The sequence below is a fragment of the Capra hircus genome, chromosome 9 (assembly GCF_001704415.2).
Source record: "Capra hircus breed San Clemente chromosome 9, ASM170441v1, whole genome shotgun sequence".
Taxonomy (NCBI): Eukaryota; Metazoa; Chordata; class Mammalia; order Artiodactyla; family Bovidae; genus Capra; species Capra hircus.
Genome location: NC_030816.1, coordinates 281,984 through 309,337, shown reverse-complemented (window position 1 = coordinate 309,337; position 27,354 = coordinate 281,984). Strand labels below are relative to the sequence as shown.

Below are 27,354 nucleotides of genomic sequence, written 5' to 3'. Positions count from 1 at the left end.
CCAAACAGAACAACATGTACAAGGACTGACAGGCAGGAAGTAACATAGTTTCAAAGCAATGAGAAACGCTGTAGGTGTCTGCTGCTGCTAAGTCACTTAAGCGGTGTCCAACTCTGTGCGACCCTATAGACGGCAGCCCACCAGGCTCCCCCGTCCCTGGGATTCTCCAGGCAAGAACACCGGAGTGGGTTGCCATTTCCTTCTCCAATGTATGAAAGTGAAAAGTGAAAGGGAAGTCTCTCAGTCCTGTCCGACCCTCAGAGACCCCATGGACTGCAGCCTTCCAGGCTCCTCCCTCCATGGGATTTTCCAGGCAAGAGTACTGGAGTGGGATGGGTTTAGAGAAATAAACAAGAGCCAGATTACATGAAGGCCTACGGGTCACAGGGTTTTTCTTCTCCAAAAGGCAATGGGGAAATATTTTGCATGAGAGATATGATCTCATGTACATTTTAAGAAGGTTCCTTTTTTTTCTTTTAAGAAGATTCTTACAGCTGTGTGAAGATCGATGTTAAAGAATCTGATAAGTTCAAGAAGAGGCACTATCTGTGATTCTCCTTTGCCTATTAAATAAAGCCTGAGCTCAAATGAGGGGTCAAGAGTCTTTGTGGTCATTACCACTTCATTTTAGCCAGCCTAGCCCCTGGCACATAGTGCCTGGCAGGGAGCAGATATTCAACAACTGTTCAGCCTGTTTCTCTAGCCTTTCTTTTCCTTTCCTTCACCCAGCTGAAGTTCCCAATCCCACTTGCCGCTTTCCTGCTTTCATTCCTACTCACCCTGTTGCCTCTACCTCTCTATCTTCTTTCTTATGGGACCAGATATTGGTCATCTTTTCCAAGTCCCACCACTACCTCTTAACATCTTTTCCTGACCTCTAGAGGCCAGAGGTTATCTGTCCTACCTTTGAACTTTCATATTGTTCTGTGATACTCAACACTTTCTAACATGTAATAATTATTTGTTTATATTTACTTACTCTATAAGACTAAAACTTGAGACCAGAAACAATGTCTGATTATTTTAGCTTACACTATACCTACTAAGGTGTCTTCTGTTTGTACTAAATACTAAAATGAGTTTTAGTACTTATTTATATGATATAAATGTATGTAATGTATTTGGAGCAAATTAGATTACTTAAAGCTTTGTTCATTTTCCGTCAGATGTGCTGCAGTAGGTTATGTTTAGAGATCATCTTTGAGCCTTTCCCCCAAACACTTGGCTTTCTAACACATTTACTAGCAATGTGGCATTTACTAGCTCATATTATAATAGGTCTTCAGTTGATTGATGCCTTCTAATGCAGCAATAGCTATATAATTGTAACTAATGTAACTACATATTAATGTATCTATTTTGCATATGATGAGTTTTCTAGTAAATGATCCCTTAAGAGAATGGATTATTTATATTTACATGTGACTAACTCAACTCCTCTGGCTTCCCTTGAGGCTCAGTGGTAAGGAACCTGCCTGCCAGTGTAGGAATGGAGTTCTATCCCTGGGTCAGTAAGATCCTCTGGAGAAGGAAATGGTAACCTGCTTTAGTATTCTTGCCTGGGAAATCCAGTGGACAGAGGAGCCTACATGGCGGGCTACAGTCCATGGGGTCACAAAAGAGTCGGACATAACTTAGTGACTAAACGACAAACTCAGCTCCTATGAGATTTTCTTTTTAATCCATGTATTTATTGCTGCACTGAGGCTTCACTGCTGCACGTGGGCTTTCTCTGGTTACAGTGAGTGGGGCTGCAGTGCACAGGCTTCTCACTGTGGTGGCTTCTCTTGTTGCAGAGCACGGGTTCTAGGCCCACGGTCCTCAGCAGTTGCAGCTTGTGTACTCAGTAGCTGTGGGGCATGGGCTTAGTTGCTCTGCATCATGTGGAATCTTCTAGGGCCAAGGATCAAACCAGTGACCCCTTCATCTGCAGGCGAATTCTTAACCCCTAGACCACCAGGGAAGCCCCACCTATGGGAGCTGATCACTCTTTTCCTCATAATCTATTATCCACCTTCTTAAGCAGTAAACCTGTCCCGTGTTCATTCATTTTTCTCCAAAGTTTACAAAGTTTTGTTGTTCTAGGAGCACAACTCGGGACAGTAGTTTCTCTTCCTCTTTCTGGAGTAATTTGCTACTATATGAATTGGACTTATGTCTTCTATTTCTTTGGTAAGTTTATTCAAAATGTAACCTAAATTATGGTGTGAGAGGTCTGAAATGTAATAGACGTTTAATAATTGGTTAAAATATGTGTATGCCAACTCACTGAAGTAACCATTTCCTAAACCACAAAGCCCTGAAACACTTACTGATAACCTGTTTTTCAAGTTCATGTGGTTAAAATGATCTGGCTAAGCTGTAACTTGCTGTTAATTTTGGAATATTTGTTCAATAGAAAGTGCTGTTGAATCCAGGACTTAAATGCTACACTTACTACAAAAATTGCTATGTCACTTATTATAAAAATGTAAATTTTGAAATATTTCTTCTCAAGCAAAGTAGGATACTCTCACTTGGTAGTTTTAATCTTTTTTGTTTGTTTGTTTAGCCCCAGGGCCTTTCATTCCTCAATCTCAATAGCAGGGTGATACACATTTTTAATAAAGTAGATTACACCTAAACATTTATTTGGGAAATATGTTTGCAATCAAAACAAATAAACAAAAGCAGATACCTGTGGAAATAATAGGTTGTAGACATTTAGTTTTTTAAAGGTTTTGTCTGGTAGACCCTGTTAGGCAGTCATGTGGTCAAAAGTTGTTCGCTTTAGGTGCAAAATTCCCACTATAAAATAAATAAGACTAGGTTTGTAATGTATTGCACAGTGATATTGTAGTGCGTACTTGAAAGTTGCCAAAAGAATAGATCTTAAAAGTTCTCATAACAACAACAACAAAAAGATTTGTGTGGTGACAATGCTACACATATTGTGGTGAAGTTTATAATTACATAATTTTTTTCAAGACATAAGTAAATTGCTGCATTGGTGCATTCTGATTTCATTTAACAATTATTTTTCTATTTTAAGGCATTGTTGGAATCATCTGGTTTATTTTATGGATCTGCTTAGTTAGTGATACACCAGAAACTCACAAGACAATCACCCCCCATGAAAAGGAGTATATTCTTTCATCATTAAAAAATCAGGTATGAACTTTGGCACATTTCAAAAATAATTTCAGAAACTTTTTTTTTCAGGTTTAAGATACCAACTTTTTAATGAATATTTCTGTTGTGCACACTCTAGGCAAATTAATATACAAAGTACTGTTTTGCCCAAAATATTTTAATTCTTTCTAGTTTAAATCTATGAAACTTGAAATGAAAATGAAATCTTTTCATTTTAAATCTTCTAGAGTAATGATCTTCAAGTGACTTTCTTTGTCTTTCTTCTTAGTAGAAAATAATATGTGTTTTCTACAAAAGGAATCTTAAGACAGCTACATTCTAAATGTTTGTTGTTAGGAAACGAGTGTGTTTTTATCTGTATTTTAAATGAGTGTGATTTAACAAGGACAGCACATTTGCTATGCTATATAATTTGCTCCTCTAGAATAGACCTTTAGAAAAAATTTATATGCTCTAAAGTAAGATTTGCTTCACTTAATTGAGCACAATAGCAAATCAGAAATCAAATCTGTCATAATTTAATACAGTAAATTCTCAAGCCCTAGAGATAAAATATTTGTCTTTTAGTGGGAATAAAAGAAGAACCTGAAAACATTAGCAAAAATTAAAATACATAGTCTTTTCTTTAGCATTATTAATGGCTTCATAGTCACTTTCTTGGTTTAAAGAACATAAAATATTTCATATAAAATTTTCATTCCCCATCAAGTTATTATTGATATTTTCAGTTCCCCACCCCCCTGCCAAGCTGGTATGATTGTTCTTTTATTCTGTTCTATTTTATAGTCATAAGAGCCAGTGATTTGTTGTTGTTGTTATAGTTGATTTACAGTGTTATGTTTCAGGTGTAGAGCAGAATGATTCAGTTTTATATATATATTCTTTCAGATTTTATTATAGGTTACAAAAGATATTGAATATAGTTCCCTGTGCTATACAGTAGGTCCTTGTTGGTCATCTATTTTCTTCTTTTTTTAAAAAATTTTTTTAATTGAAGGATAATGGCTTTACAGTATTTTGTGGTTTTCTGTCATACATCAGCAAGATTCAGCCATAGGTACACCCATGTCCCTTCCCGCCCAAACCTCCCTCCCATCTCCCACCCCATCCCACCTCTCTAGGTTGTCACAGAGCCCCTGTTTGAGTTCCCTGAGTCATACAGCAAATTCCCATTAGCTATCTATTTTACATATGGTGTTGTAAATTTCCACGTTTCTCTCCATACATCTCACCTTTTACCTCCTCGCCTCCCCTTGTGTCCATGGGTCTGTTCTCTATGTCTCTTTCTCCATTGCTGTCCTGAAAATAAATTCATCAGTACCATCTTTTTAGATTCCATATATATGCATCAGTATGTGATATTTATATTTCTCTTTCTTCCTTTCTTTACTCTGTATAATAGGCTCTAGGTTCATCTAGGAACTGACTCTAATGTGTTCCTTTTTATGGCTGAGTAGTATTCAATTGTATGTAGGTACCACAGCTTCTTTATCCATTCATCTATCAGTGGACATCTAGGTTACTTCCATGTACTAGCTATTGTAAATAGTGCTGCAATGAACATTGGGGTACATGTGTCTGTTTCAATTTTGGTTTCCCCAGGGTATATGCCTAGTAGTGGAACTGCTAGGTCATACGGTGGTATTATTTCTAGTTTTTTAAGGAATCTCCGTACCATCTTCCATAGTGGCTGTAATCAATCTACCTTGATTACAGACTTTTTGATGATGGCCATTCTGACTGGTGTGAGGTGGTATCTCATTGTAGTTTTGATTTGCATTTCTCTAATAATGAGCAATGTTGAACATCTTTTCATGTGTTAGCCGCCTGTATGTCTTCTTTGGAAAAATGTCTGTTTAGGTCTTTTTCCCAGTTTTTGACTGGATTGTTTGTTTTTCTGGTATTGAGCTACTTGCATATTTTGGAAATTAATTCTTGGTCAGTTGTTTCCTTTGCTATTCTTTTCTCCAATTCTGAGGATTGTCTTTTAACTTTGTTTGTAGTTTCCTTTGCTGTGCAAAAGCTTTTAAGTTTAATTAGGTTCCACTTGTTTATTTTTGTTTTTATTTCCATTACTCTAAGAGGTGGGTCATGGAGACGGCAATGGCACCCCACTCCAGTACTCTTGCCTGGAAAATCCCATGGATGGAGGAGCCTGGTAGGCTGCAGTCCATGGGGTCGCTAAGCGTCGGACACAACAGGGCAACTTCACCTTCACTTTTCACTTTACTGCATTGGAGAAGGAAATAGCAACCCACTCCAGTGTTCTTGCTTGGAGAATCCCACAGATGGGGGAGCCTGGTGGGCTTCCGTCTATGGGGTCGCACAGAGTCGAACACGACTGAAGCGACTTAGCAGCAGCAGCAGCAAGAGGTGGGTCATAGAAGATCTTGTTTTGATTTATGTCATCTAGTGTTCTGCCTATATTTACCTCTAAGAGTTTTATAGTTTTTGGTCTTACATTTAGGTCTTTAATCCATTTTGATTTTATCTTTGTGTATGGTGTTAGGAAGTGTTCTAATTTCTGTTTTTGCACATAGCTCTCCAGTTTTCCCAGCACCACTTATTAAAGAGGCTATCTTTGCCCCATTGTATATTCTGCCTCCTTTGTCAAAAATAAGGTACCCATAGGTGCATGGGTTTATCTCTGGGTGCTCTATTTTGTTCCATGGGTCTGTATTTCTGCTTTTGTTCCAGTATCATTCTGTCTTGATGACTGTAGCTTTGTAGTATAGTCTGAAGTCAGGAAGCTTAATTCCTCCAGCTCCATTCTTCTTTCTCAAGACTGCTTTGGCCGTTCAGAGTCTTTTGTGTTTCCATATGAATTGTGAAATTTTTTGTTCTAGTTCTATGAAAAATGCCACTGGTAATTTGAAAGGGATCACATTGAATCTGTAGATTGCATTAGGTAGTACAGTCATTTTCACAATGTTGATTCTTCCTACCCAGGAACATGGAGTATCTCTCCATCTGTTTATGTCACCTTTTATTTCTTTCATCAGTGTCTTGTAATTTTCCATATCCACATCTTTTGTCTCCTTAGGTGGGTTTATTCCTAGATATTGTATTCTTTTTGTTGCAGTGGTGAATGGGATTGATTCCTTAATTGCTCTTTCTGATTTTTCATTGGTAGTATATAGGAATGCAAGTGATTTCTGTGTATTGACCTGGTATCCTGCAACTTTGCTGAATTTGCTAATTAGCTCTAGTGATTTTCTGATAGTTTCTTTTGGATTTTGTATGTGTAGTATCATGTCATCTGCAAACAGGGAGAGTTTTACTTATTTTCCAATCTGGATTCCTTTTATTTCGTTTTCTTCTCTAATTGCCATAGCTAAGACTTCCAAAACTATGTTGAATAACAGTGGTGAGAGTGGACACTGTTGTCTTGTTCCTGAACTTAGAGGGAATGCTTTTAGTTTTTCACTGTTCAATTGAGAACAGTGTTTGCTGTGGGCTTAATCATATTTGGCCTTTACTCTGTTGTGGTAGGTTCATTCTATGCCCATTTTGTGAAGTGCTCTTATCATAAATGGGTGCTCAATTTTGTCAAAGGCTTTTCCTGCATCTATTTAGATGATCATATGGTTTTTATCCTTCAACTTGTTAATATGGTGTATCACACTGATTGATTTGTGTATATTGAAGAATCTTTGCATTCCTGGGATAAACCCAACTTGGTCATGGTGTATGAGCTTTTTAATGTGTTGTTGAATTCTGTTTGCTAGAATTTTGTTGAGGATTTTTGCATCTATGTTCATCAGTGATACTGGCCTGTAGTTTTCCTTTTTTGTGTTGTCCTTACCTAGTTTTGGTATCAGAGTGATTGTGGCCTCATAGAATGAGTTTGGAAGTGTTCCTTCCTCTGCAATTTTTTGGAAGAGTTTCAGAAAAGTAAGCATTAGCTCTTCTCTAAATGTTTGATAGAATTCTGTGAAGCCATCTGGCCCTGGGCTTTTTTTGGGGGGAGATTTTTGATCACCATTTCGATTTCAGTGTTTGTACTTTGCTTGTTCATAACTTCTGTTTCTTCCTGTTGAACTTTCCTAAGAATCTATTTCCTCTAGTTTTTCCATTTTATTAGCCTGTAGTTGCTTATAATATTCTCTTATGGTCCTTTGTATTTCTGTGTTGTCTGTTGTAACCTTTCCTTTTTCATTTCTAATTTTGTTGATTTGATTTTTCTCTATTTCTTGATGAGTCTGGCTAGTGGTTGTCAATTTTGTTTGTCTTCTCAAAGAACCAGCTTTTAATTTTATTCACCTTTGCTGTTGTTTCCTTCATTTCTTTTTCATTTATTTCTGCTCTGATCTTTATGATTTATTTCCTTCTACTGACTTTTTTTGTTCTTCTTTTTCCAGCTGCATTAGATGTAGAGTTAGGCTGTCTATTCAATGCTTTTCTTGTTTCTTGAGGTAGGACTATATTGCTATAAACTTCCCTCTTAGAACTGCTTTTGCTGAATCCCATAGGTTTGGGGTCATCGTGTTTTTGTTGTCATTTGTTTCTAGGAATCATTTGATTTCCCTTCTTATTTCTTCAGTAACATCTTCATTATTTAGTAATGTATTATTTAATCTCCATGAGTTTGTGTTTTTCGCAATTTTCCCCTGTAGTTAATATCTAGTCTCATAGAGTTGTGGTCAGAGAAGATTCTTGATACGATTTCAACTTTCTTAAATTTGCTGAGGTTTGATTTGTGACCCAAGATGTGGTCTATTGAAGAATGTTCCATGTGCACTTGAGAAGAAAGTATATTCTTCTGCATTTGGATGGAAAGTCCTGAAGATATCAGTTAGGTCCATTTGGTCTAATGTTTCATTTAAGGTTTGTGTTTCTGTATTGATTCTCTGTTTTGATGATCTGTCCATTGGTGTAACTGGGGTGTTAAAGTCCCCTACTATTATTGTGTTACTGTCTATTTCCCCTCTTATGCCTGTTAGTGTTTGCCTTATGTATTGTGGTGCTCCTGTGTTGAGTACATAAATATTTACAATTGTTATGTCTTCTTGGATTGATCCTTTGATCATTATGTAGTGTCCTTCTTTGTCTCTTATAATATTCTTTATTTTAAAATCTATGTTGCCTGAAATAAGGATTGCCACTCCAGATTTCTTTTGGTTTCCATTCACATGGAATATCATTTTCCATCCTTTTACTTTCAGTCTGTATGTGCCTCTAGGTCTGAAGTGGGTCTCTTGTAGGTAGCATATATGTGTGTCTTGTTTTTGTATCCATTCAGTCAGTCTGTATCTTTTGGTAGGTGCATTTAATCCACAATACATATATTCCTATTGGCATTTTCTTGATTGTTTTGGATTTGTTTTTGCAGGTCTTTCATTTCTCTTGTGTTTACTGGCTGTATAAGTCCCTTTAGTATTTATTGCAAAACTGGTTTGGTGATGCTAAATTCTCTTAACTTCTGCTTGTCTGTAAAGCTTTTGATTTCTCCATCAATTTAGAATGAGATCTTTGCCAGTTATGGTAATCTTGGTTGTAGATTTTTCTTTCAATACTTTAAATATATCCTGCCATTCCCTTCTGGCCTGCAGAGTTTCCGCTGAAAGATCCACTGTTAATCATATAGGTTTTCCCTTGTATGTTACTTGCTCCTTTTCCCTTGCTGCTTTTAATATTCTTTCATTGTGTTTAATCTCTGTTAGCTTGATTAATATGTGTCTTGATGTGTTTCTCCTTGGATTTATCCTGTGAGGGACTCTCTGCACTTCTTGGGCTTGATTGACTATTTCCTTTCCTATGTTGGGGAAGTTTTCAATTATTATTTCTTCAAAAATTTTCTCGGTGCCTTTTTTTTTTCTTCCTTTGAAACCTCTGTAACTCAAATGTTGGTGCATTTAATATTGTCCTAAAGATCTCTGAGGTTATCCTCAATTCTCTTTATTCTTTTCCCTTTATTCTGCTCTTCAGCAGTTATTTCCACCATTCTATATTCCAGCTTACTTATCTCTTCCTCTGCCTCAGTTTTTCTGCTCTTGGTTCCTTCTAGAGTATTTTTAATTTCTGTAATTGTGTTACTCATCTCTGTTTGCTTAATCTTTATTTCTTCTGTGTCCTTGGTAATTGTATTAACTATGTTAAATGTTTCTTGCATTTTTCTCCATTCTATTTTCAAGTCTTTGGAGCATCTTTACTATCATTATTCTGAATTCTCTTTCAGGTAAATTGCTTATTTCCTCTTCATTTATTTGGTCTTGTGAGTTTCTACTTTGTTCTTTCATTTGTGCTGTATTTCTCTGTCTTGTCATCTTTTTTTTTTTTTCCTAACTTGCCCCACTTGATGTATCCTTTTCTCAGGCCTTAGGGTTGTAATCCTTATTCCTTTTGGGTTTTGCCCTTGGAGGGCAAGATTGGACGGGTGGTTTGTGTTGACTTCTTGTTAGGGGTGACTTGTGTCTGTGTTCTAGTGGGAGGAGATCAAGCAGGTAATTACAGAAATAATGGGACATAAACACACACTTGCACACATACAGTATTCTAAAGAAAAGAGTACAGGAGATTGACTTGGTGAACAGGGAAAACCAAAAGTGATATCAATTAATTAAAAAGCAGAGCTAGCGAATGCTCAATCTGGAAAACTGAGCACAAGCAGAGTGCCAACTGGGGAATATAGCAAAGAGAGCTCAACAATTTAGCTTACTTGGTGAGAAAAGAAAGAGTGAAAGAAAAAAAAAGGAGACTAGAAAAAGGGAAAAAAAGAGGAAAAGGGAAGGAAAAGAGAAAAAGAGGGGATGGAAAAGAGGGTAAAAAAGAGAGAAAAGAAAAAATAGAAAAGCAAAGATAAATAGATGTATTTGGAAAAGATCTCTGTATAGTCAGGAATGGCTATAGCCAGTATAGAATGATAGGCAAAGCAGTTGAATATGTCAAAAACAAAATTTAAAAACTCATTCAAAAAAAAGGGTGAAAAAGAAAAAAAATCTTAAAAATGAATTATGTTTTTTAACAACAAAAACAAAGAGGAAAATTCCACAGCACTGCAAAAGGATAATGTGAAGGCGAGACTATATAGCGGGAGTAAGCAGGGTGATTTATAGGAAAAAATGAAGAAAAAAAAAAAGGTTCTCAAGGTCGCACTTCTTCTTGGTTGTGGTCTGCCCAGTGGATGGGGTTGGGTTAGCGTCCTGCGATGTTTTCCTGGCTGGGGGAGCTTGTGATGTGCTCTGGCTGATGGAGCTGGATCTCATCTCTCTGAAGGGCGGTGCAGTGTCCTGTAGTCTCTGTGGGTCCAGTATGTGTTTGGGCAGCCCTTCTGGCCCTGGCAGTGTTAGACACATCTATTTCCACAGCTGCTTCAAAGTGGCCCTCCCAGCATATCTCCACTGTCGCCAGCCCCCAGCTGTCCCCGGGATCATTGCTATGCTTCTGTTCCCCTGTCCCGCCCTGCACTGCTAGCCAAAGCTTGCTGGGTAGGGGTTTGTGTGGATTTTTCCTTGGCTCCCCGACTGTGCCCTCTGTGTCATGGAGACTTCTGTGGGCTTCCCTCAGCCCCCGGAACTCACCCCCTGTGTTGTGGGCTCATGTGCACTTGTCTAAGCTTCATAGTCCCAGCCTCTGCATCACAGGGCTTGTGTGCGCTTGTCTCAGCTCCACAGGCCCATCCTCTTCGTCACGGGGCTTGTGTGCGCTTGTCTGGGCTCCCCGGGCCCCATCCTCTGCATCGCGGGGCTTGTGTGCGCTTGCCTCGGCTCCCGGTGCCCGGCCTCTGCTTCACGGGGCTTGTGTGTGCTTGTCTGGGCTCCCCGGCCTTACTCTAGGCATCGCAGGACTTGTGTGTGCTTGTCTGGGCTCCCCGGGCTCACTCTCGGCATCGCGGGACTTGTGTGCACTTGTCTCAGCTCACTGGGCCCACCCTGTATATCACAGGGTTCAATTTTTGCAACTGCTACTGCTGCTAAGTCGCTTCAGTCGTGTCCGACTCTGTGCGACCCCAGAGATGGCAGCCCACCAGGCTCCTCTGTCCCTTGGATTCTCCAGGCAAGAACACTGGAGTGGGTTGCCATTTCCTCCTCTAATGCATGAAAGTGAAAAGGGAAAGTGAAGTTGCTCAGTCGTGTCCAACTCCTAGCAACCCTACGGACTGCAGCCTACCAGGCTCCTCTGTCCATGGGATTTTCCAGGCAAGAGTACTGGAGTGGGGTGCCATTGTCTTCTCCATATATAGCAAACCAGGTAATAATTAAACATTTACTCTTTCACGTTTCTTTTTAAGTTTTATAATTCACTACAAAGGTCTCTGTAAGCTGCTGAATTTTAAGAAATATGGCATCCCTTGGTCTTCACCAAAAGCTGGCAGAAATTTAGAAGGTACCACCCATGTAATAAAGTTACTTTGAGATCTCCCTGTGCTCTCAGATATTAATTAAATGAATACCATTTCCCCCCCACTGAGGAACAGGTTAAAATAATTAATGCACTGTAAATGGATCTTGCCACATAAAATGTAATGTATTTATATATATACAGTAGAATATTACTTGGTCATAAAAAAGAATGAAATTTTGCCATTTACAACAACATGGATGGATCTGGACGGTATTTTGCTTTAGTGAAATAAGTCAGATTGAAAAAGACAAATACTGTGTCTTTTCATTTATATGTGGAATCTGAAAAATAAAAGAAGTGAACAAATATTAAACAGAAACAGGCTCATGGATACAGAGAACCAACTAGCGGTTAGAGAGGGACAAGGGGGAGTGGGGGCCAGGCAAGGTAGTTGAAGGGGATTAAGAAGTACAAAGTACTGGGTATAAAATAAATAAGTAACAAGGATGTACTTACTGTACAGCTTGGGGAACATAAGTCAACATTGTGTAATAGGTTTGTATTGAATTTTGAATTGTTCTTTTGTACACGAGGAACTAATATAATACTGTAAGTCAATTATGCTTCCAGTTTTTAAAAAAACTTGGTATGTTTTCTCAGCATTGATTATTAATAACTTGCTTCTTCTAAAATTTCATTTTTACCATTATCCTCACTGACTTATGAAACATTTTAGTTTATTTAGATTTTTTTAAGAGAATTTCAAAGGTGCCTAAATCTGTCCATTATCCAAGCCTAAGTTTAATCTGTTTTTCCATATGCTTCAGAAATTGAAATATTCAGAAGCAAGAGGAATTAAGAGAATTAGGTTTCCTAGAACTTCTTAAACCAGATGACATTGTAGTTGAAAATGTCATCAAATACTTTGTTACATGAAGCTCCGCTTTTAATCCCAGATCCAATAAATGTTTGGGATCTGCTGTACTTCATTCATTCCTTAAACATTTTTTGAGAGCTTACTATGTCCTAGGTTCTTTGTCAGGTGTGTGCGTGTGCTTAGTCACTCAGTCGACCCCTGGACTGTAGCCTGCCAGGCTCCTCTGTCATTATGATTCTCCAGGCAAAAATACTAGAGTGGGCAGCCAGCCCCTTCTCTAGGGGACCTTCCTGACCCAGGGTACAAACCCAGGTCTCCTGCTTTGCAGGCAGATTCTTTACCATCTGAGCCAGTAAGGAAGCCCCTCTTTGTAAGGTACTGAGGGGAAAAAAAATTGATAATCAGAGAGAAGAAATGAACAAGACATGGTTCCTGTGGGACCTATGATATCCAGAGGGAGACAGATGTGAATGGACAGAACTTCAGGCCAACACTGCTGTCTACAGCTTACATAGTACATCTTTGATACAGAGAAGGCAGGAGTCCTCAGCCAGCCTGGTGATGATACTCTCCTGCCAAGGACTGTCAGCAACATACCTGTAGTTGAACAAAGGGATTTCTTTCTTTTTTTTTTTTTTATTTCTTCTTTTATTATTATTATTTTTTTCTTCTTTCTCTTTCTTTTTTTCTTTCTTTTTTAATATGGAGCATTACATGAATTTGCATGTCATCCTTGCATAGGGCCCATGCTAATCTTCTCTGTATTGTCCCACTTTTAATGTATGTCCTGCCAAAGTGAGCATGGGATTTCTTGCTTTGTGGCAAAGAAGAAGAAACCACACCATGAGGAACTAAAGGGCATCTCAGTGAGAGAGCTGAAGGCAGCTTGTTACAGTTTAGACTTGCGTTACTTGACTGTGAGGAAGGTTTAAAGAATCACTGTTTTGCTCCAGAATTGGTGCTGTAAGAAGGCAGAAGTGGTTCTGTGGCTGAGGATCTTAATTTTTATCTAGGTGGGGCTGAGGCTCTTACTAGCAGAGAAGCAGCAGTCACATTAGCCAGGAGAGAGTTTTGCTCTTTTGTGTGGTTCATACATTCTTGTTTGCATCTGTGCTCAGAGGTGATTAAGGTGTTGTCTCTCTGTCTCATTCCATCATTTTTTTTAAAGATTTTATTTATTTTTGACTGTGTCAGGCCTTCATGGCTGCGGGCTTTCTCTAGTTGTGGCAAGCAGGGACTACTGTTCATTGCAGTGCATGAGCTTCTCATTGCAGTGGCTTCTCTTGTTGCAGAGCATGGGCTCTAGAGTGCCAGCTCAGTTGTGGCACATGTGCTTAGTTGCTCCGCAGCATATGGAATCTTCCCAGACCAGGGATCACAGTCAGTAGGAGGGTGCTGTGGCCCAACTGTTAGAAGCAGACCATCTCAGATGAGAGCAGTCAGACACTGCTTGTTTCTATCTTACTGGTAAAAGCTTCATCTGAGCAATCTTGAAAGAAAAGTTGGCGTTAACTAGGCACATTGGGAAAGGGAGAGATGTGTGGGTATCCCTGGGCAAGGATGTGGTATAAGCAGATTCTGAGGAGAGAGACACTCGCCAGGAATCAGGTATTGATGTAGGTAAAAGGCAAAGGCAAAAAGTGGCAGAAGAAGCCTGATCATGGAGAATCCTGTATATCCCACTGAGGAGCTTAGACTTTACCCTTTAGGCACTGGGATGCTGTGAACTATTTATAAGCTTGATGCTGTTAAAGGGCTGCACTCAGTAGGCCAGCAAATTTGGAAAACTCAGCCGTGGCCACAGGACTGGAAAAGGTCAGTTTTCATTCCAGTCCCAAAGAAGGGCAATGCCAAAGAATGTCCAAACTACTGCACAGTTGCACTCATCTCACATGCCTTTTGGCTGTGTGGATCACAACAAACGTGGAAGATTATTCAAGAAATGGGAATACCAGACCACCTGCCTGCCTCCTGAGAAATCTGTATGCAGGTCAAGAAGCAACAGTTAGAACCGGACATGGAACAGCAGACCGATTCCAAATTGAGAAAAGAGTATGTCAAGACTGTATATTGTCACCCTGCTTATTTAACTTATATGCAGAGTACATCATGCGAAATGCTGGGCTGGATGAAGCACAAGTTGGAATCAAGATTGCCGGGAGAAATATCAATAACCTCAGATACACAGATGACACCACCCTTATGGCAGAAAGCAAAGAACTAAAGAGCTTCTTGATGAAAGTGAAAGAGGAGAGTGGAAAAGCTGGCTTAAAGCTGACCATTCAAAAAACGAAGATCATGGCATCGGGTCCCATCTGTTCATGGCAAATAGATGGGAAAACAATTGTTTGATCCCTGGTCTGGGAAGATCCCACGTGCCAGGGAGCGACTAAGCCCATGCACCGCAACTACTGAGCAGCAACTACTGGAGCCCGCGTGCCTAGAGCCTGCACTCCTCAGCAAGAGAAGCCACCTCAATGAAAGCCCGCACACTGCAACTAGAGAGTAGCCCAGCTCAGCGCAACTAGAGAAAGCCCATGTGCAGCAACAAAGACCCACCATGGCCAAAACATAATGTAAATAAATAAATCTTTAAGAAAATATGTTGGAGCGGATGGCCATTCCCTTCTCCAGGGGATCTTCCTGAACCAGGGATCAAACACAAGTCTGCTCCATAGCAGGCAGATTCTTTACCATCTGAGCCACCAAGGAAGCCCTATTATAAAATAGTGATTCACAATTTTTAAAGACTATGCTGCATTTATACTTGTTATAAAATATTGGCTGTATTCCCCATGTTGTATAATACATCCTTGTAGCTTATTTTATACCTGATGGCTCAGACGGTAAAGCGTCTGCCTGCAATGTTGGAGACCTGGGTTCGATTCCTGGGTTGGGAAGATCCCCTGGAGAAGGAAATGGCAATCCACTCCAGCACTCTTGCCTGGAAAATCCCATGGACGGAGGAGCCTGATAGGCTATAGTCCCTGGGGTTGCAAAGAGTCGGACACGACTGAGCGACTTCACTTTGACTTTCACTTCACTGGACCTCTTTCCCCGCTGCCCCTAAATTGCCCGTCCCACCTTCCCTCTCCCTGCTAGTAGCCATTAGTTTTTTCTCTGTATCTGTAAGTCAGCTTCTTTTTTGTTATCTTCACTAATTTTTGTATTTTTTAGATTCCATAAATAAGTAATACCTTGTGTTTCTCTGTCTGATTTATTTCACTTAGCATAATGCCCTCCAAGTCCATCCATGTTGCTGCAAATGGCAAAATTTTGTTCCTTTTTTTTATAACTTAGTACTATTCCATTGTGTATATACCATATCTTCTTTACCCATTCATCTGTTGATTGCCACTTAGGTTGCTTCAATTTCTTGGCAGTTGTAAATGATGCTGCTATAAACATTAGGATGTCTGTATCTTTTCCAGTTAGAGTTTTGTTGTTTTTTTTTTTTCAGGTACGTACCCAGCAGTGGGATTGCTAGGTCATTTGGTAGTTCCCAGTTCAGTTCAGTTCAATAACTCTGTGACCCCATGGCATGGAAGCATGCCAGGCTTCCCTGTCCATCACCAACTCCTGGAGCTTGCTAAAACTCATGTCCATCTAGTCAGTGATGCCATTCAACTATCTCATCCTCTGTCGCCCCCTTCTCCTCATCTTTCACTTTTATCAAGAGGTTCTTTAGTTCTTCTTTGTTTTCTGCCATAAGGGTGGTGTCATCTGTGTATCTGAGGTTATTGATATTTCTCCTGGCAATCTTGATTCCAGCTTGTGCTTTGTCCAGCCCGGCATTTTGCATGATGTACTCTGCATATAAGTTAAATAATAAGCAGAGTGACAATATACAGCCTTTCCCAATCTGGAACCAGTCTCTTTTCCATGTCCAGTTCTAATTGTTGCTTCTTGACCTGCATACAGATTTCTCAGGAGGCAGGTAAGGTGGTCTGGTATTCCCATCTCTTTAAGAATTTTCCACAGTTTGTTGTGATTCACCCAAAGGCTTCATCATAGTCAATAAAGCAGAAGTAGATGTTTTTCTGGAACTCTCTTACTTTTTCAATGATCCAATGGATGTTGGCAATTTGATCTCTGGTTCCTCTGCCTTTTCTAAATCCAGTTTGAACAGTTCACATACTATTGAAGCCTGGCTTGGAGAATTTTGAGAATTACTTTGCCAGCATGTGAGATGAGTGCAATTGTGTGGTAGTTTGAACATTCTTTGGCATTGCCTTTCTTTGGGGTTGGAATGAAAACTGACCTTTTCCAGTTCTAGGGCCACTGCTGAGTTTTCCAAATTTGTTGGCATATTGAGTGCAGCACTTTAACAGTTTCATCTTTGAGGATTTGAAGTAGCTCACCTGGAATTCAATCACCCCCACAATCTTTGTTCATAGTGATGCTTCATAAGGCCCACTTTGACTTCACATTCCAAGACGTCTGGCTCTAGGTGAGTGATCACACCATCATGGTTATCTGGGTCATGAAGATCTTTTTTGTACAGTTCTTCTGTGTATTCTTGCCACCTCTTCTTAATATCTTCTGCTTCTGTTAGGTCCATACTGTTTCTGTTCTTCATTGTGCCCATCTTTGCATGAAATATTCCCTTGGTGCCTATAATTTTCTTGAAGAGATCTCTGGTCTTTCCCATTCTGTTGTTTCGCTCCATTTCTTTGCATTGATCACTGAGGAAGGCTTTCTTATCTCTCCTTGCTATTCTTTGGAACTCTACATTGAAATGGAAATATCTTTCCTTTTCTCCTTTGCCTTTAGCTTCTCTTCTTTTCTCAGCTATTTGTAAGACTTCCCCAGACAACCATTTTGCCTTTTTGCATTTCTTTTTCTTGGGGATGGTCTTGATCACTGCCTCCCATACAATGTCATGAACCTTGATCCATAGTTCTTCAGGCACTCTGTCAATCAGATCTCATCCCTTGAATCTATTTGTCACCTTCACCATATAATCGTAAGGTATTTGATTTAGGTCATACCTGAATGGTCTAGCGGTTTTCCCTACTTTCTTCAGTTTAAATCTGAATTTAGCAATAAGGAGTTCTTGATCTAAGCCACAGTCAGCTCCCAGTCTTGTTTTTGCTGACTGTATACAGCTTTTCCATCTTTGGCTGCAAAGAATATAATCAGTCTGATTTTGGTATTGACCATCTGGAGATATCCATGTGTAGAGTCTTCTCATGTGTTGTTGGAAGAGGTTGTTTGCTATGACCAGTGCGTTCTCTTGGCAAAACTCTATTAGCCTTTGCCCTGCTTCATTTTGTACTCTAAGACCAAATTTGCCTGTTACTCCAGGTATCTGTTGACTTCCTACTTTTGCATTCCAGTCCCCTATGAGGAAAAGGACATTTTGGGGGGTGTTAGTTCTAGAAGGTCTCGTAGGTTTTCGTAGAACCATTTAACTTCAACTTCTTCAGCATTACTGGTCACAGTAATCTCACTCTATGTGAGATTACTGTGATATTGAATGGTTTGCCTTGGAAACGAACAGAGGTCATTCTGTCATTTTTGAGATTGCACCCAAGTACTGCATTTTGGACTCTTTTGTTGACAATGAGGGCTGCTCCATTTCTTTTAAGGAATTCTTGCCCACAGTAGTAGATACAATGGTCATCTAAACTTCTGTTTTTCGTTATTTTTAGTTTTTTTAAACAACTTCCATACTGTTTTCCACAGCAGCTGCATCAGTTTGCATTCCCACCAACAGTGTACAAGGGTTTCCTTTTCTCCATATCATCTCCAACATTTGTTATTTGTGTTCTTTTTGATGATAGTGATTCTGAAAGATGTGAGGTCACATCTCATTGTGATTTTGATTTGCATTTCCCTGATGATTAGTGATGCTGAACTTCTTTTAATGTGCCTGTTAGCCATCTGCATTTGCTCTTTGGAAAAATATCTGTTCAGTTCTTCTGCCTATTTTTTAATCAGATTCTTTATTTTTTTATGGTGACTTGTATGAGGTATGTATATATGTTGGCTATTAACCCCTTGTCAGTGATATCATTTGCAAATATATTCTCCCATTCAGTAGGTACTGTTTTTGTTTAGTTGATGGTTTCCTTTGCTGTGAAAGAGCTTTTGTGTTTAATTAGATCCTGTTTATTTATTTTTTCTTTTATTTACTTTAGGAGAGAGATTCAAAATCATTGCTACAATTTTTGTCAAAGAGCATTCTCCCTATGCTTTCCTCTGGGAATTTTAGTCTATTCAGTCTTACATTTAAATATTTAATCTATTTTTAGTTTATTTTTGTGTATGGAGTAGAGAATGTTCTAATTTTTTTCTTTTACATGTAGCTGTCCAGTTTTCCCAGCACCATTTATTGAAGAGTCTGTCTGTCTCCATTGTGCAGACTATCTTTTCTCTCTTGTCATAGAGTAAGAACGACTTCACTTTCACTTTTCACCCTCGTGCATTGGAGAAGGCAATGGCAACCCACTCCAGCACTCTTGCCTGGAGAATCCCAGGAACGGGGGAGCCTGGTGGGCTGCCGTCTGTGAGGTCACACGGAGTCGGACACGACTGAAGCAACGCAGCCAGCAGCAGCAGCAGCAGCAGCAGCGATTAACCATGAATGTCAATTGGGTTTATTTCTGGGCTTTCTATTCTGTCTCACCAATCTATGAGTCTGCTTTTGTGCCAGAACCATACTGAGTTTTTATTACTATAGCTTTATAGTATAGTTGGAAGTCAGGAAGCATATCCCTCCAGCTGTTTCTCTTTCTTGATTGTTTTGGCTGTTTGAGGTCTTTTATGTTTCCATACAAGCTATTAAATTATTTGTTCTAGTTCTGTGTAGCATGCCCTTGTTATTCTGATAGAGATTGCATTGAATTGGTACATTGGTTTGGGTAGTATGGTCATTTTAACAATATTAATTCTTCCAGTCCAAGAACACAGTATATATCTCCTTTTTAATAAGTTGTTAAGACATTACCACTTTACCCATTGATGTTTTCTTTCCTCAAGAGATCTGGTACTGTTTTTTTTTTTTTTGCTCTTTAATTTTTTTTTCTTTACTAAGTCTTTAGAACAGGATGTTTTAAAACCGTTTTATTTCTCTTCTACCTTTTTGAAAGAGTATACAATTTTGCAGTCTTATGAAGCAAATAAGGGCTTTGGCTTGAAATATTTAGTTGCCCTAACTTAGAACATGTGTTTCATGCAGCTTTTTCTAAACCAATTTGTTTTTTCTTATATTTGACAGGAAAACATTTTTTTGTGTGAAGTTGCACATAGAAGATACTCAAATGTTATTGACTGACCTTACCCTTCCTATAGTCTAGAAGATTTTGCACATTTGACAACAAATACATTTTTGTTCTGTACTTCTGTGCTTCAACTGGTATTTTAAAAAGCTGTTTGAGCTATTATTACTTATTTAATGATACATTCTCTATACAAGATTCAAGATCTCATTGGTTATTCCTTCAGAAATTCCCTTACTCAAATATCTTAAAGAATTTGCTCTCAAAATATTGACTGGGCAGATGGTCTGAACAACTGAAAAATTTCCTTTCCAGTATATTTTCATTCATCAGCAGTGGCATTTTAGAAGAATGTGGAGCTCTGCTAAGAACTTGTGTAATGTGCTTTGCCAACATTTAAGTATAGGGAAGCCAGGAGAGTGTGTGACCCTGCGTGATTGACAAGTCACCTCTGATAATAGCAAAAGAATAATTTCTTATCTAGAACATCAGAAAAAGCTGTTTTGTACTTTATTAAGATCTTACCTTCAACTTTTGTTGTCCATTATGGTAGCCACCAACACTTGTGGTTATTAAATTTTAATTTAGATTAATTTAATTAAAAATTTATTTCCTCAGTCACACTAGCCATATTGCAAAGGCTTAATAGGGCTACTGTTTACCAAATTGGGCAGTGTAGATAGAGAGCATTTCTGTCACCATAAGAAGTTCTATTAGAAAGGGCTATCTCAAAATCCTGAAGTATTTTTTTAATGTCTGCCACAGCTAATTGGATAGTTTCTCCTAGAAACATTTAAAAATTCATCATTAATTTGAATGTTTTATAAATGAAGGGTTTCTGCCCTTAAAATATAACTTATAATGTGGAAATACTGTAAATTGATTTCATAATTCTCATTCAGAGAAAAGAAAGCTGTTATTTTATACTCAGTTTACAAATGAACACTAACATTTACATATTATATTCTTATTTCCAAATTCCTGACTCTGTGGGCTTCATATTCATGTGATAAATAGCTACTGAGATCCTGCTACATGTCAAGCTTATATGTTTGGCCTACAACTGGTCTTTCCCCCTACCCAGCTTTATTAAGATATAATTGACATTATGTATGTTTAAGATGTACACCATGATGATTTGATATACTTAATTACAAAACTGGAGAAAGGAACAGCAACCCATTCCAGTATTCTTGCCTGGAGAATTCCAGAGGAAACTGATGGGCTACCGTCTATGGTGTCGCAAAGAGTCGGACACAACTGAGCCACTAACACACACATGCACGTGTAACAAAATGATGCCCACAGTGGGGTTAGTCACACCTGCAGCATCTCAGTGGATTACTGTTTCTTTTTTGTAGTGAGAACATTTAAGATCTACTTAGCAGCTTTCAAGTACATGATAGAGTAGTGCTAGCTATTGTCGCCATGCTGACATTAGACCTTAGCAGCTGCTCATCTTGTAGCTGGAAGATGAGTTTCCCCTTCTCTCCAGCCCCTGGCCACTGCCATTTTATTCTCTGTTTCCATGAGTTGTGACTTTTTAATTTTTTAACTTATGCATCTATTTAATTTTTGGCTGCGCTGGGTCTTTGTTGTGGCATGCGGGCTTTCTCCGGTTGTGGCGAATGGGGGCTACTCTTCGTTGCAGTGTACAGGCTGCTCACTGTGGTGGCTTCCCTTGCTGCAGAGCTTGGTCTCTCTTCCGCATGTAAGTTATATGGTATTTGTCTTTCTCTGTTTATCTTATTTCACTTAGCATAATGCCCTCAGGGTCCATATGTGTTGTCACAAATGTCAGGATTTCCTTGTCTAAAGCTAACAATCTAAGTCAATATTTTCCAAGGGTTCCCAGACCACAGCCAAGAAAGGCTGAAGCTGGTTGACAAGTTACTTCAGGGTTCAGAGCTGGGACCAAGATCCTTATGCCTTTCACCCAATGTACAGGCATGCAAAACGCTTACCGGGCCCCTTGGCGTATGTCTGTAGATCCCACTGCCCCCAGAAAAGCACTTTTGTCTGTGGATGGATCCCAGATTGTTGTTGGGGGTGGGAGACAGTGGATACCAATAAGGGGCATATTATTTGGCCATCTTGCTGACATCACTCTCCATGTATAACTGGTCATGGTTGAGTGATTCTCCAAAAAACTCAAATTATAGAAAATTCAGTTGTTAGACTGTGAAAATATTCTGGTATGGCTCAGTTTGCTTCAGTTTTCCTTCATTTATATTCATATAAGCAAGATTATGCCTAAATACTGGTGAAAAGCTACAGAAGCTATTATCAGAGCCCTATACTCTTCTAAAACATCACCATCAGTAAGTGTAAATACATAGTCATAGCATGTCTTAAAATTATTACATATTTTACATCAGATATATTTCGGTTATTTAGATCAGATACATTTAGGCTCATATTTTTCAACAAAGAAGTATAATTTCATTTCTTTTGTAAGTTTCAAAGCCATGTAAAAATAGCTATATTCCAAATTCCTTTAAATGCCAAATTCTCTAGACTGGTTTTTTCCTTCCTCTTTGTCCTAAGATTTTCAAGCAAGGGGTGATAGGGCGCAGTGCAGCAGGGAGGAGGTTGCAGAATTCTTTAATTACTACAACTGCTGCTGTGTTATGCTCAGTCATGTCCAACTCTTTGCAACCCCGTGGACTGTAGCCCTTCTGGCTCCTCTGTCCATGGGATTCTCCAGGCAAGAATGCTAAGTAGGTTGCCATTTCCTTCTTCAGAGGATCTTCTTAACCCAGGAATAGAACCGGAGTCTCTTGCATCTCCTACATTGGCAGGTGGATTCTTTACCTCTAGTTGCCACCCGGGGAAGCCCCAATTACTACAACAGGGGATTCCAAAGCTTGCTACACTTTGAAATCATCCAAGGATCTTTCAAAAATATGGCCACCTACCTCCTACCCATCTCCCACCCACCTCCCAACCTGATTTAATTGGTCTCAGGTGTGAGTTTGGCTCTGGGGTTTTTTTAGCTCGCCTGGTTGTTCTAACGTGAAGCGAAGTTTGAGAACCACTGCTGTGTAGAATCACCAGGGAAGCCTTTTAAAATATACACATTGGTCCTCCACTCAGAAGTTTGACTTTGGCTTTGAATCAGCAAGTCTGGGGTAGAACACAGCCAACTGTAATTTTGAAGTGCCAAAGGTGATTCTGAAGTGTAAATGGAATCAAGAACCACTGCTATATAAAAATAATTGTCCCCTCTGTTTCTCTTCCCCCACATCCCCTACATCTTTAATACATGGGGGAATCACAAGAGTATATCTACCAAATCAGATCAAAAGTCCCTAGAAGAAAAGGCCCCAAGAAGGTTAATACTGGTTCTTCCCCTTTTTGAAATAATAGTGCACCCTAGAGGTGGAAACATAGATTGCTCCAGCTTGTGAAGAAGACAGAGCAGAGTCTCAGTATACAAGAAATGTCAGGAACTGATTTCTCAGGCCAGTGGTCTCCAGACTTTACTTAATCATGCGTCTGTAAAGCAGGGGGACTTACCTGGTGGTCCAGTGGCTAAGACTCTGTACTCCAAATGCAGGAGGCCCAGGTTCGATCCCTGCTCAGGGAACTGAGCCACATTGCCACAAATGAAGACCCCAAGTGCTGCAACTAAGACCTGGTACAGCCAAGTAAATAAATATATTTTTAAAAAATACAATGTGGGGGATAACAGTCTGAGCACATGGATATTTTTATGGTTATCTGTACGCACTTCTGTACTTTCCTACATTATAAAATTTGCATAAAGACAGACTCTTTAAAGGATGGGTAAGATGAAATAATGTATACATAAATTTTGAATTTTAATAGGAAAAGCCTTTTGTCACTTCAAAATTAATAATAATACATTGTTTAATAGGAATAGTGTGTTTGAATACGGAGTGTTGATGAGCCTGCCATCATTTTGTTTGGTGTGGTAGCTGGCAAAGGGCTCATGAAGAAAAGAGTCAACTCTACTATTTTCTTTCTTTAACATAAGCATTCACTCGTGCTTATGTTATTAGATTTCTGTTTACCTTCTCCAGATAAATCTTTTGAAGACTTTTTTTTGGTCCTCGCTGGTCTTCTTGATGCGTGTGGGCTTTCTCCAGTTGTGGCCAGCAGGCCCTGCTCTCTAGGTGTAGTGCACAGGCTTCTCATTGCGGTGGCTTCTCTCGTTGCAGAGCACGAGCTCTAGGTGTGTGGGCTCAGTAGTTGTGGCAAGTGGGCTTAGCCACCCTGCAGCCTGCAGAATCTTCCCTGGCCAGGCATCGAACCCAGGTCACTGGACTGGCAGGTGGATGCTTAACCACTAAACCACCAGGGAAGTCCTTGTTAATTCTGTAGATTTGTTTTCATTAAAACTGGCTAATGAAACCCATAAATCCATTTTGAAAGGCAGATATATGGGGAGGGAGGGAGGAGGGGGGTTCAGGATGGGGAACATGTATATACCTGTGGCGGATTCATGTAGATGTATGGCAAAACCAATACAATATTGTAAAGTAATTAACCTCCAATTAAAATAAATAAATTTATATTTTAAAAAAAGAAAAAAGAAAGGCAGGTATAAACTAAAGTGTGCTGTGATACTACACCAAGGGCAGACCAACAAGTAAGGACGCCATTAAACCCCTTTTGATGGGGGAAATCAGACAGTATGTGATTATCTGACGTATTCCAGGGCCAACCTATTTGTTAAATATTAATATAGCTTAATTTCTTGTTTTAAAATGAGTATAGTGAGTATAGATAGATCTAGTATGCCTTTCCACGCCGTGGAGGATCATCTTGCTACCCCTGGAATGTTTATACCCTGCTTTGAAGACCGTTACTCCAGATGGCTACATAAAAAACCTTTTATTGCACAGTTCTTATAAATTACTGTAATTGAATAAAGATTGGAGAATGAAATATGAATTCTAATAGGACTTCCAGTCTCTTACCTTGGCCCTTATGTCAGCCTCTGAATTTGATTATTAAACTGTCCTCTCTTTTTAAGGTGGAGAAATTAATACTTCAGGGGACTTCTGACACTTATAAGGCATTTTTAGTTTGACCTTTGAGCTCTAAGATTACATTTCGGTTTTTTCTTCTAATCTGAATCATGGAGTTTCTATTGCTATTTAATATTTTTAAAGAGTTGCTTCAGAAATCTAAGATTTACTAGCCAAGATTGATAATGTGTTCAGATGAAATTTTAGCTGATAAGATACAGATTTAAACATAGCTGTCCTGTGCTGTACTTAGTTGTGTCCAACCCTTTGAGACCCCATGGACTGTAGCCCGCCAGGCTCCTCTGCCTGCGGGGATTCTCCAGGCAAGAATATTGGAGTGGGTTGCCATGCCCTTCTCCAAGGGATCTTCCTGACCCAGGTATCAAACCCAGATCTCCCGCATTGCGAGCAGATTCCTTACCGTCTGAGCCACCAGAGAAGCCCAAGAGTACTGGAGTGGATAGCCTATCCCTTCTCTGGGGGATCTTCCCGACCCAGGGATCAAACTGGGGTCTCTTGCATTGCAGGTAGATTCTTTACCAGCTGAGCTATCAGGGAAGCCCAAACATAGCTGTAGCTTATCCCAGTTACGCCTGGTGTGTGTTTGTTTTCTAGCTCTCTTCACAGAAGTCAGTGCCGTGGATACCTATGCTGAAATCACTGCCACTTTGGGCTATTGTCGTTGCACATTTTTCTTACAACTGGACTTTTTATACTTTATTGACCTTATTGCCTACTTACATGAAGGAAGTCCTAAGGTTCAATATTCAAGAGGTAAGAAAAAATAAGCATCTACTTCTTATAGAGAATATACAGAATTTGTTCCTATCTATATGAAACTCAGTTATTTTGCATCTTCCATTTTACTTTGGTATACTAAATTCTAAGGACTTCTCTTTTTAGCCTTGCTTGTTCCTTTGCTCTATGTGTGTTAACTCTTGATTCAGGGTATCTTGGCTAGTATCCCCTTTAACTGTGAAGACCTTACTAGTGCCCAGTAACATGCCAGGATCTCAGATGACAAATACAGGTGGTACTATGTGTGTGTGTGTGTGTGTTAGTCGCTCAGTCCTGTCTGACTCTTTGTGACCCCATGGACTGTAGCCCACCAGGCTCCTCTGTCCATGGAATTCTCCAGGTAAGAATACTGGAGTGGGTTGCCATGCCCTCCTCCAGGGGATCTTCCCTGACCCAGGGATCGAACCCTGGTCTCCTGCATTACAGGCAGATTCTTTACTGTCTGAGCCACCAGCGTAGCCCTGCAGGTGATACTGTATTCTCTTGTAAAAGGGATGGGGGCAGGACTCTGCTGGCAGCCTAGTGGGGTGTTGGAAGACACAAGATGATTGTACAGAGGTTGCTCTGTAGTGCTGTCCAGGCATTGGCAGAGCTGTAGTTGTAAAGCTGTATAAGACAGATCTCCCCAAAACTGTCAGTTCCTTCTGATCTCATCAAATGGAGACAATTCCTATTATTTCTGTGTTGATGGATTTTGTCTCTAAAGAAACTGAAGAAAAGCATAAAGAGAAAGAGGCATAATTTGTAAGAAAACTTGGTAGTGTTTTTTGTCTTCAAATGAAAGATGAATCAAAGGCATAAACGTTAAGAGTTAAAATGATAAAACTCTTAGAAGTGTACATCTTTGTGACCTGGCACTGGACAACAACTTCTCACATATGACCCCAAAAGCACCCATGACCAAAAGAAAAAGCTGATAAGTTGGGCTTCAGAATTAAAAGCTTTTGTGCCTCAAAGGATATCGTCAAGAATGAACACCCACTGAATGGGAGAAAATACTTGCAAATCATATACTTGATAAGGATTAAGTATTCCAAATATGTAAAGAATTTATACAACTCAATAATCAAAAGATAAGTAACCCAATTTTTTTAATGAGCAAAGGATTTAAATAGACATTTCTCCAAAGAAAATATGAAAATGACCAATAAGCCCATGTAAAGATGCTCAACACTATTACTCAATACAGAAATGGAACTCAAAACCATAATGAGACGCCACTTCACGCCTATTAGAATAAAAAAAAATAAAACAGGAAATAACAAGTGTTGGTAAGGATGCAAAGGAAGCAGATCCCTCATACATTGCTGGTAGGATTGAAGTGTAGCTGCCATGGAAAACAGTTTGGCAGTTCATCCAAAAGTTAAACATGAAGTTATTATGACCCAATAATTCCATTCCTGAGTCTATACCCAAGAGACCTAAAGCCATATGTGCACGCAAAGACATGTACATGTACACAAAAGCTTATAACATCATTATTCATAATAACCAAGAGGTGGAAACAACCCAAATGGTATCAGCTGATGAACAGATAAATAAAATACAGTATATTCCCCTAAGAACTATTACTGAGGCAGAGTGGAAACACTGGAAGAAAAAGTAGCAGCCTGTGTGGTGAATGTAAAGATAGTAAGGCTGACTGCACAACTGCAATGGTTACATGGACCTAAAGCTATCAACACTGTTAAAATGAACCTTTCAGTCACCTCACTTCCAAAGCATACTGAAAACGTTGGCCACGTGGACCAAACCTTAAACTTCACCTAGACGGCTAAGCTGTGAAGAACTCCTCTGGCTACTTTTGAAAAACAAATCCATTATACTGAAATATATCCACCAGTTGCTTTAACAGAAGTTAAACTGAACTAAGGCTTTACCCATAGCTTGGGATGGATTTGTTGCAAGCAACCTCATTTTTCCTAAGCTTTCTGTTAACAGAGTTTGACTATAGTCTCCTACCATAGTGACAAATTGCATGCAAATTTAAGGATCATTCCACTTGATGCTTCTTTTTGAAAATTTTCCAGGAGAACTATAAAAA

At 39.3% G+C, this 27,354-nt stretch overlaps 1 protein-coding gene across 3 annotated transcripts in view; it reads left to right on the top strand.

The window, feature by feature from the left end:
• Positions 1–27,354, top strand: part of SLC17A5 (solute carrier family 17 member 5) — an 86,094-nt gene that overhangs the window by 23,707 nt on the left and 35,033 nt on the right. For all 3 annotated transcript variants that reach the window (XM_018052865.1, XM_018052864.1, XM_005684429.3), the window contains 3 exons: positions 2,086–2,172; positions 3,032–3,150; positions 25,128–25,286. In XM_018052865.1, the coding sequence (XP_017908354.1) occupies positions 2,086–2,172; positions 3,032–3,150; positions 25,128–25,286 (365 nt within the window). The remainder of the gene's footprint in view (positions 1–2,085; positions 2,173–3,031; positions 3,151–25,127; positions 25,287–27,354) is intronic.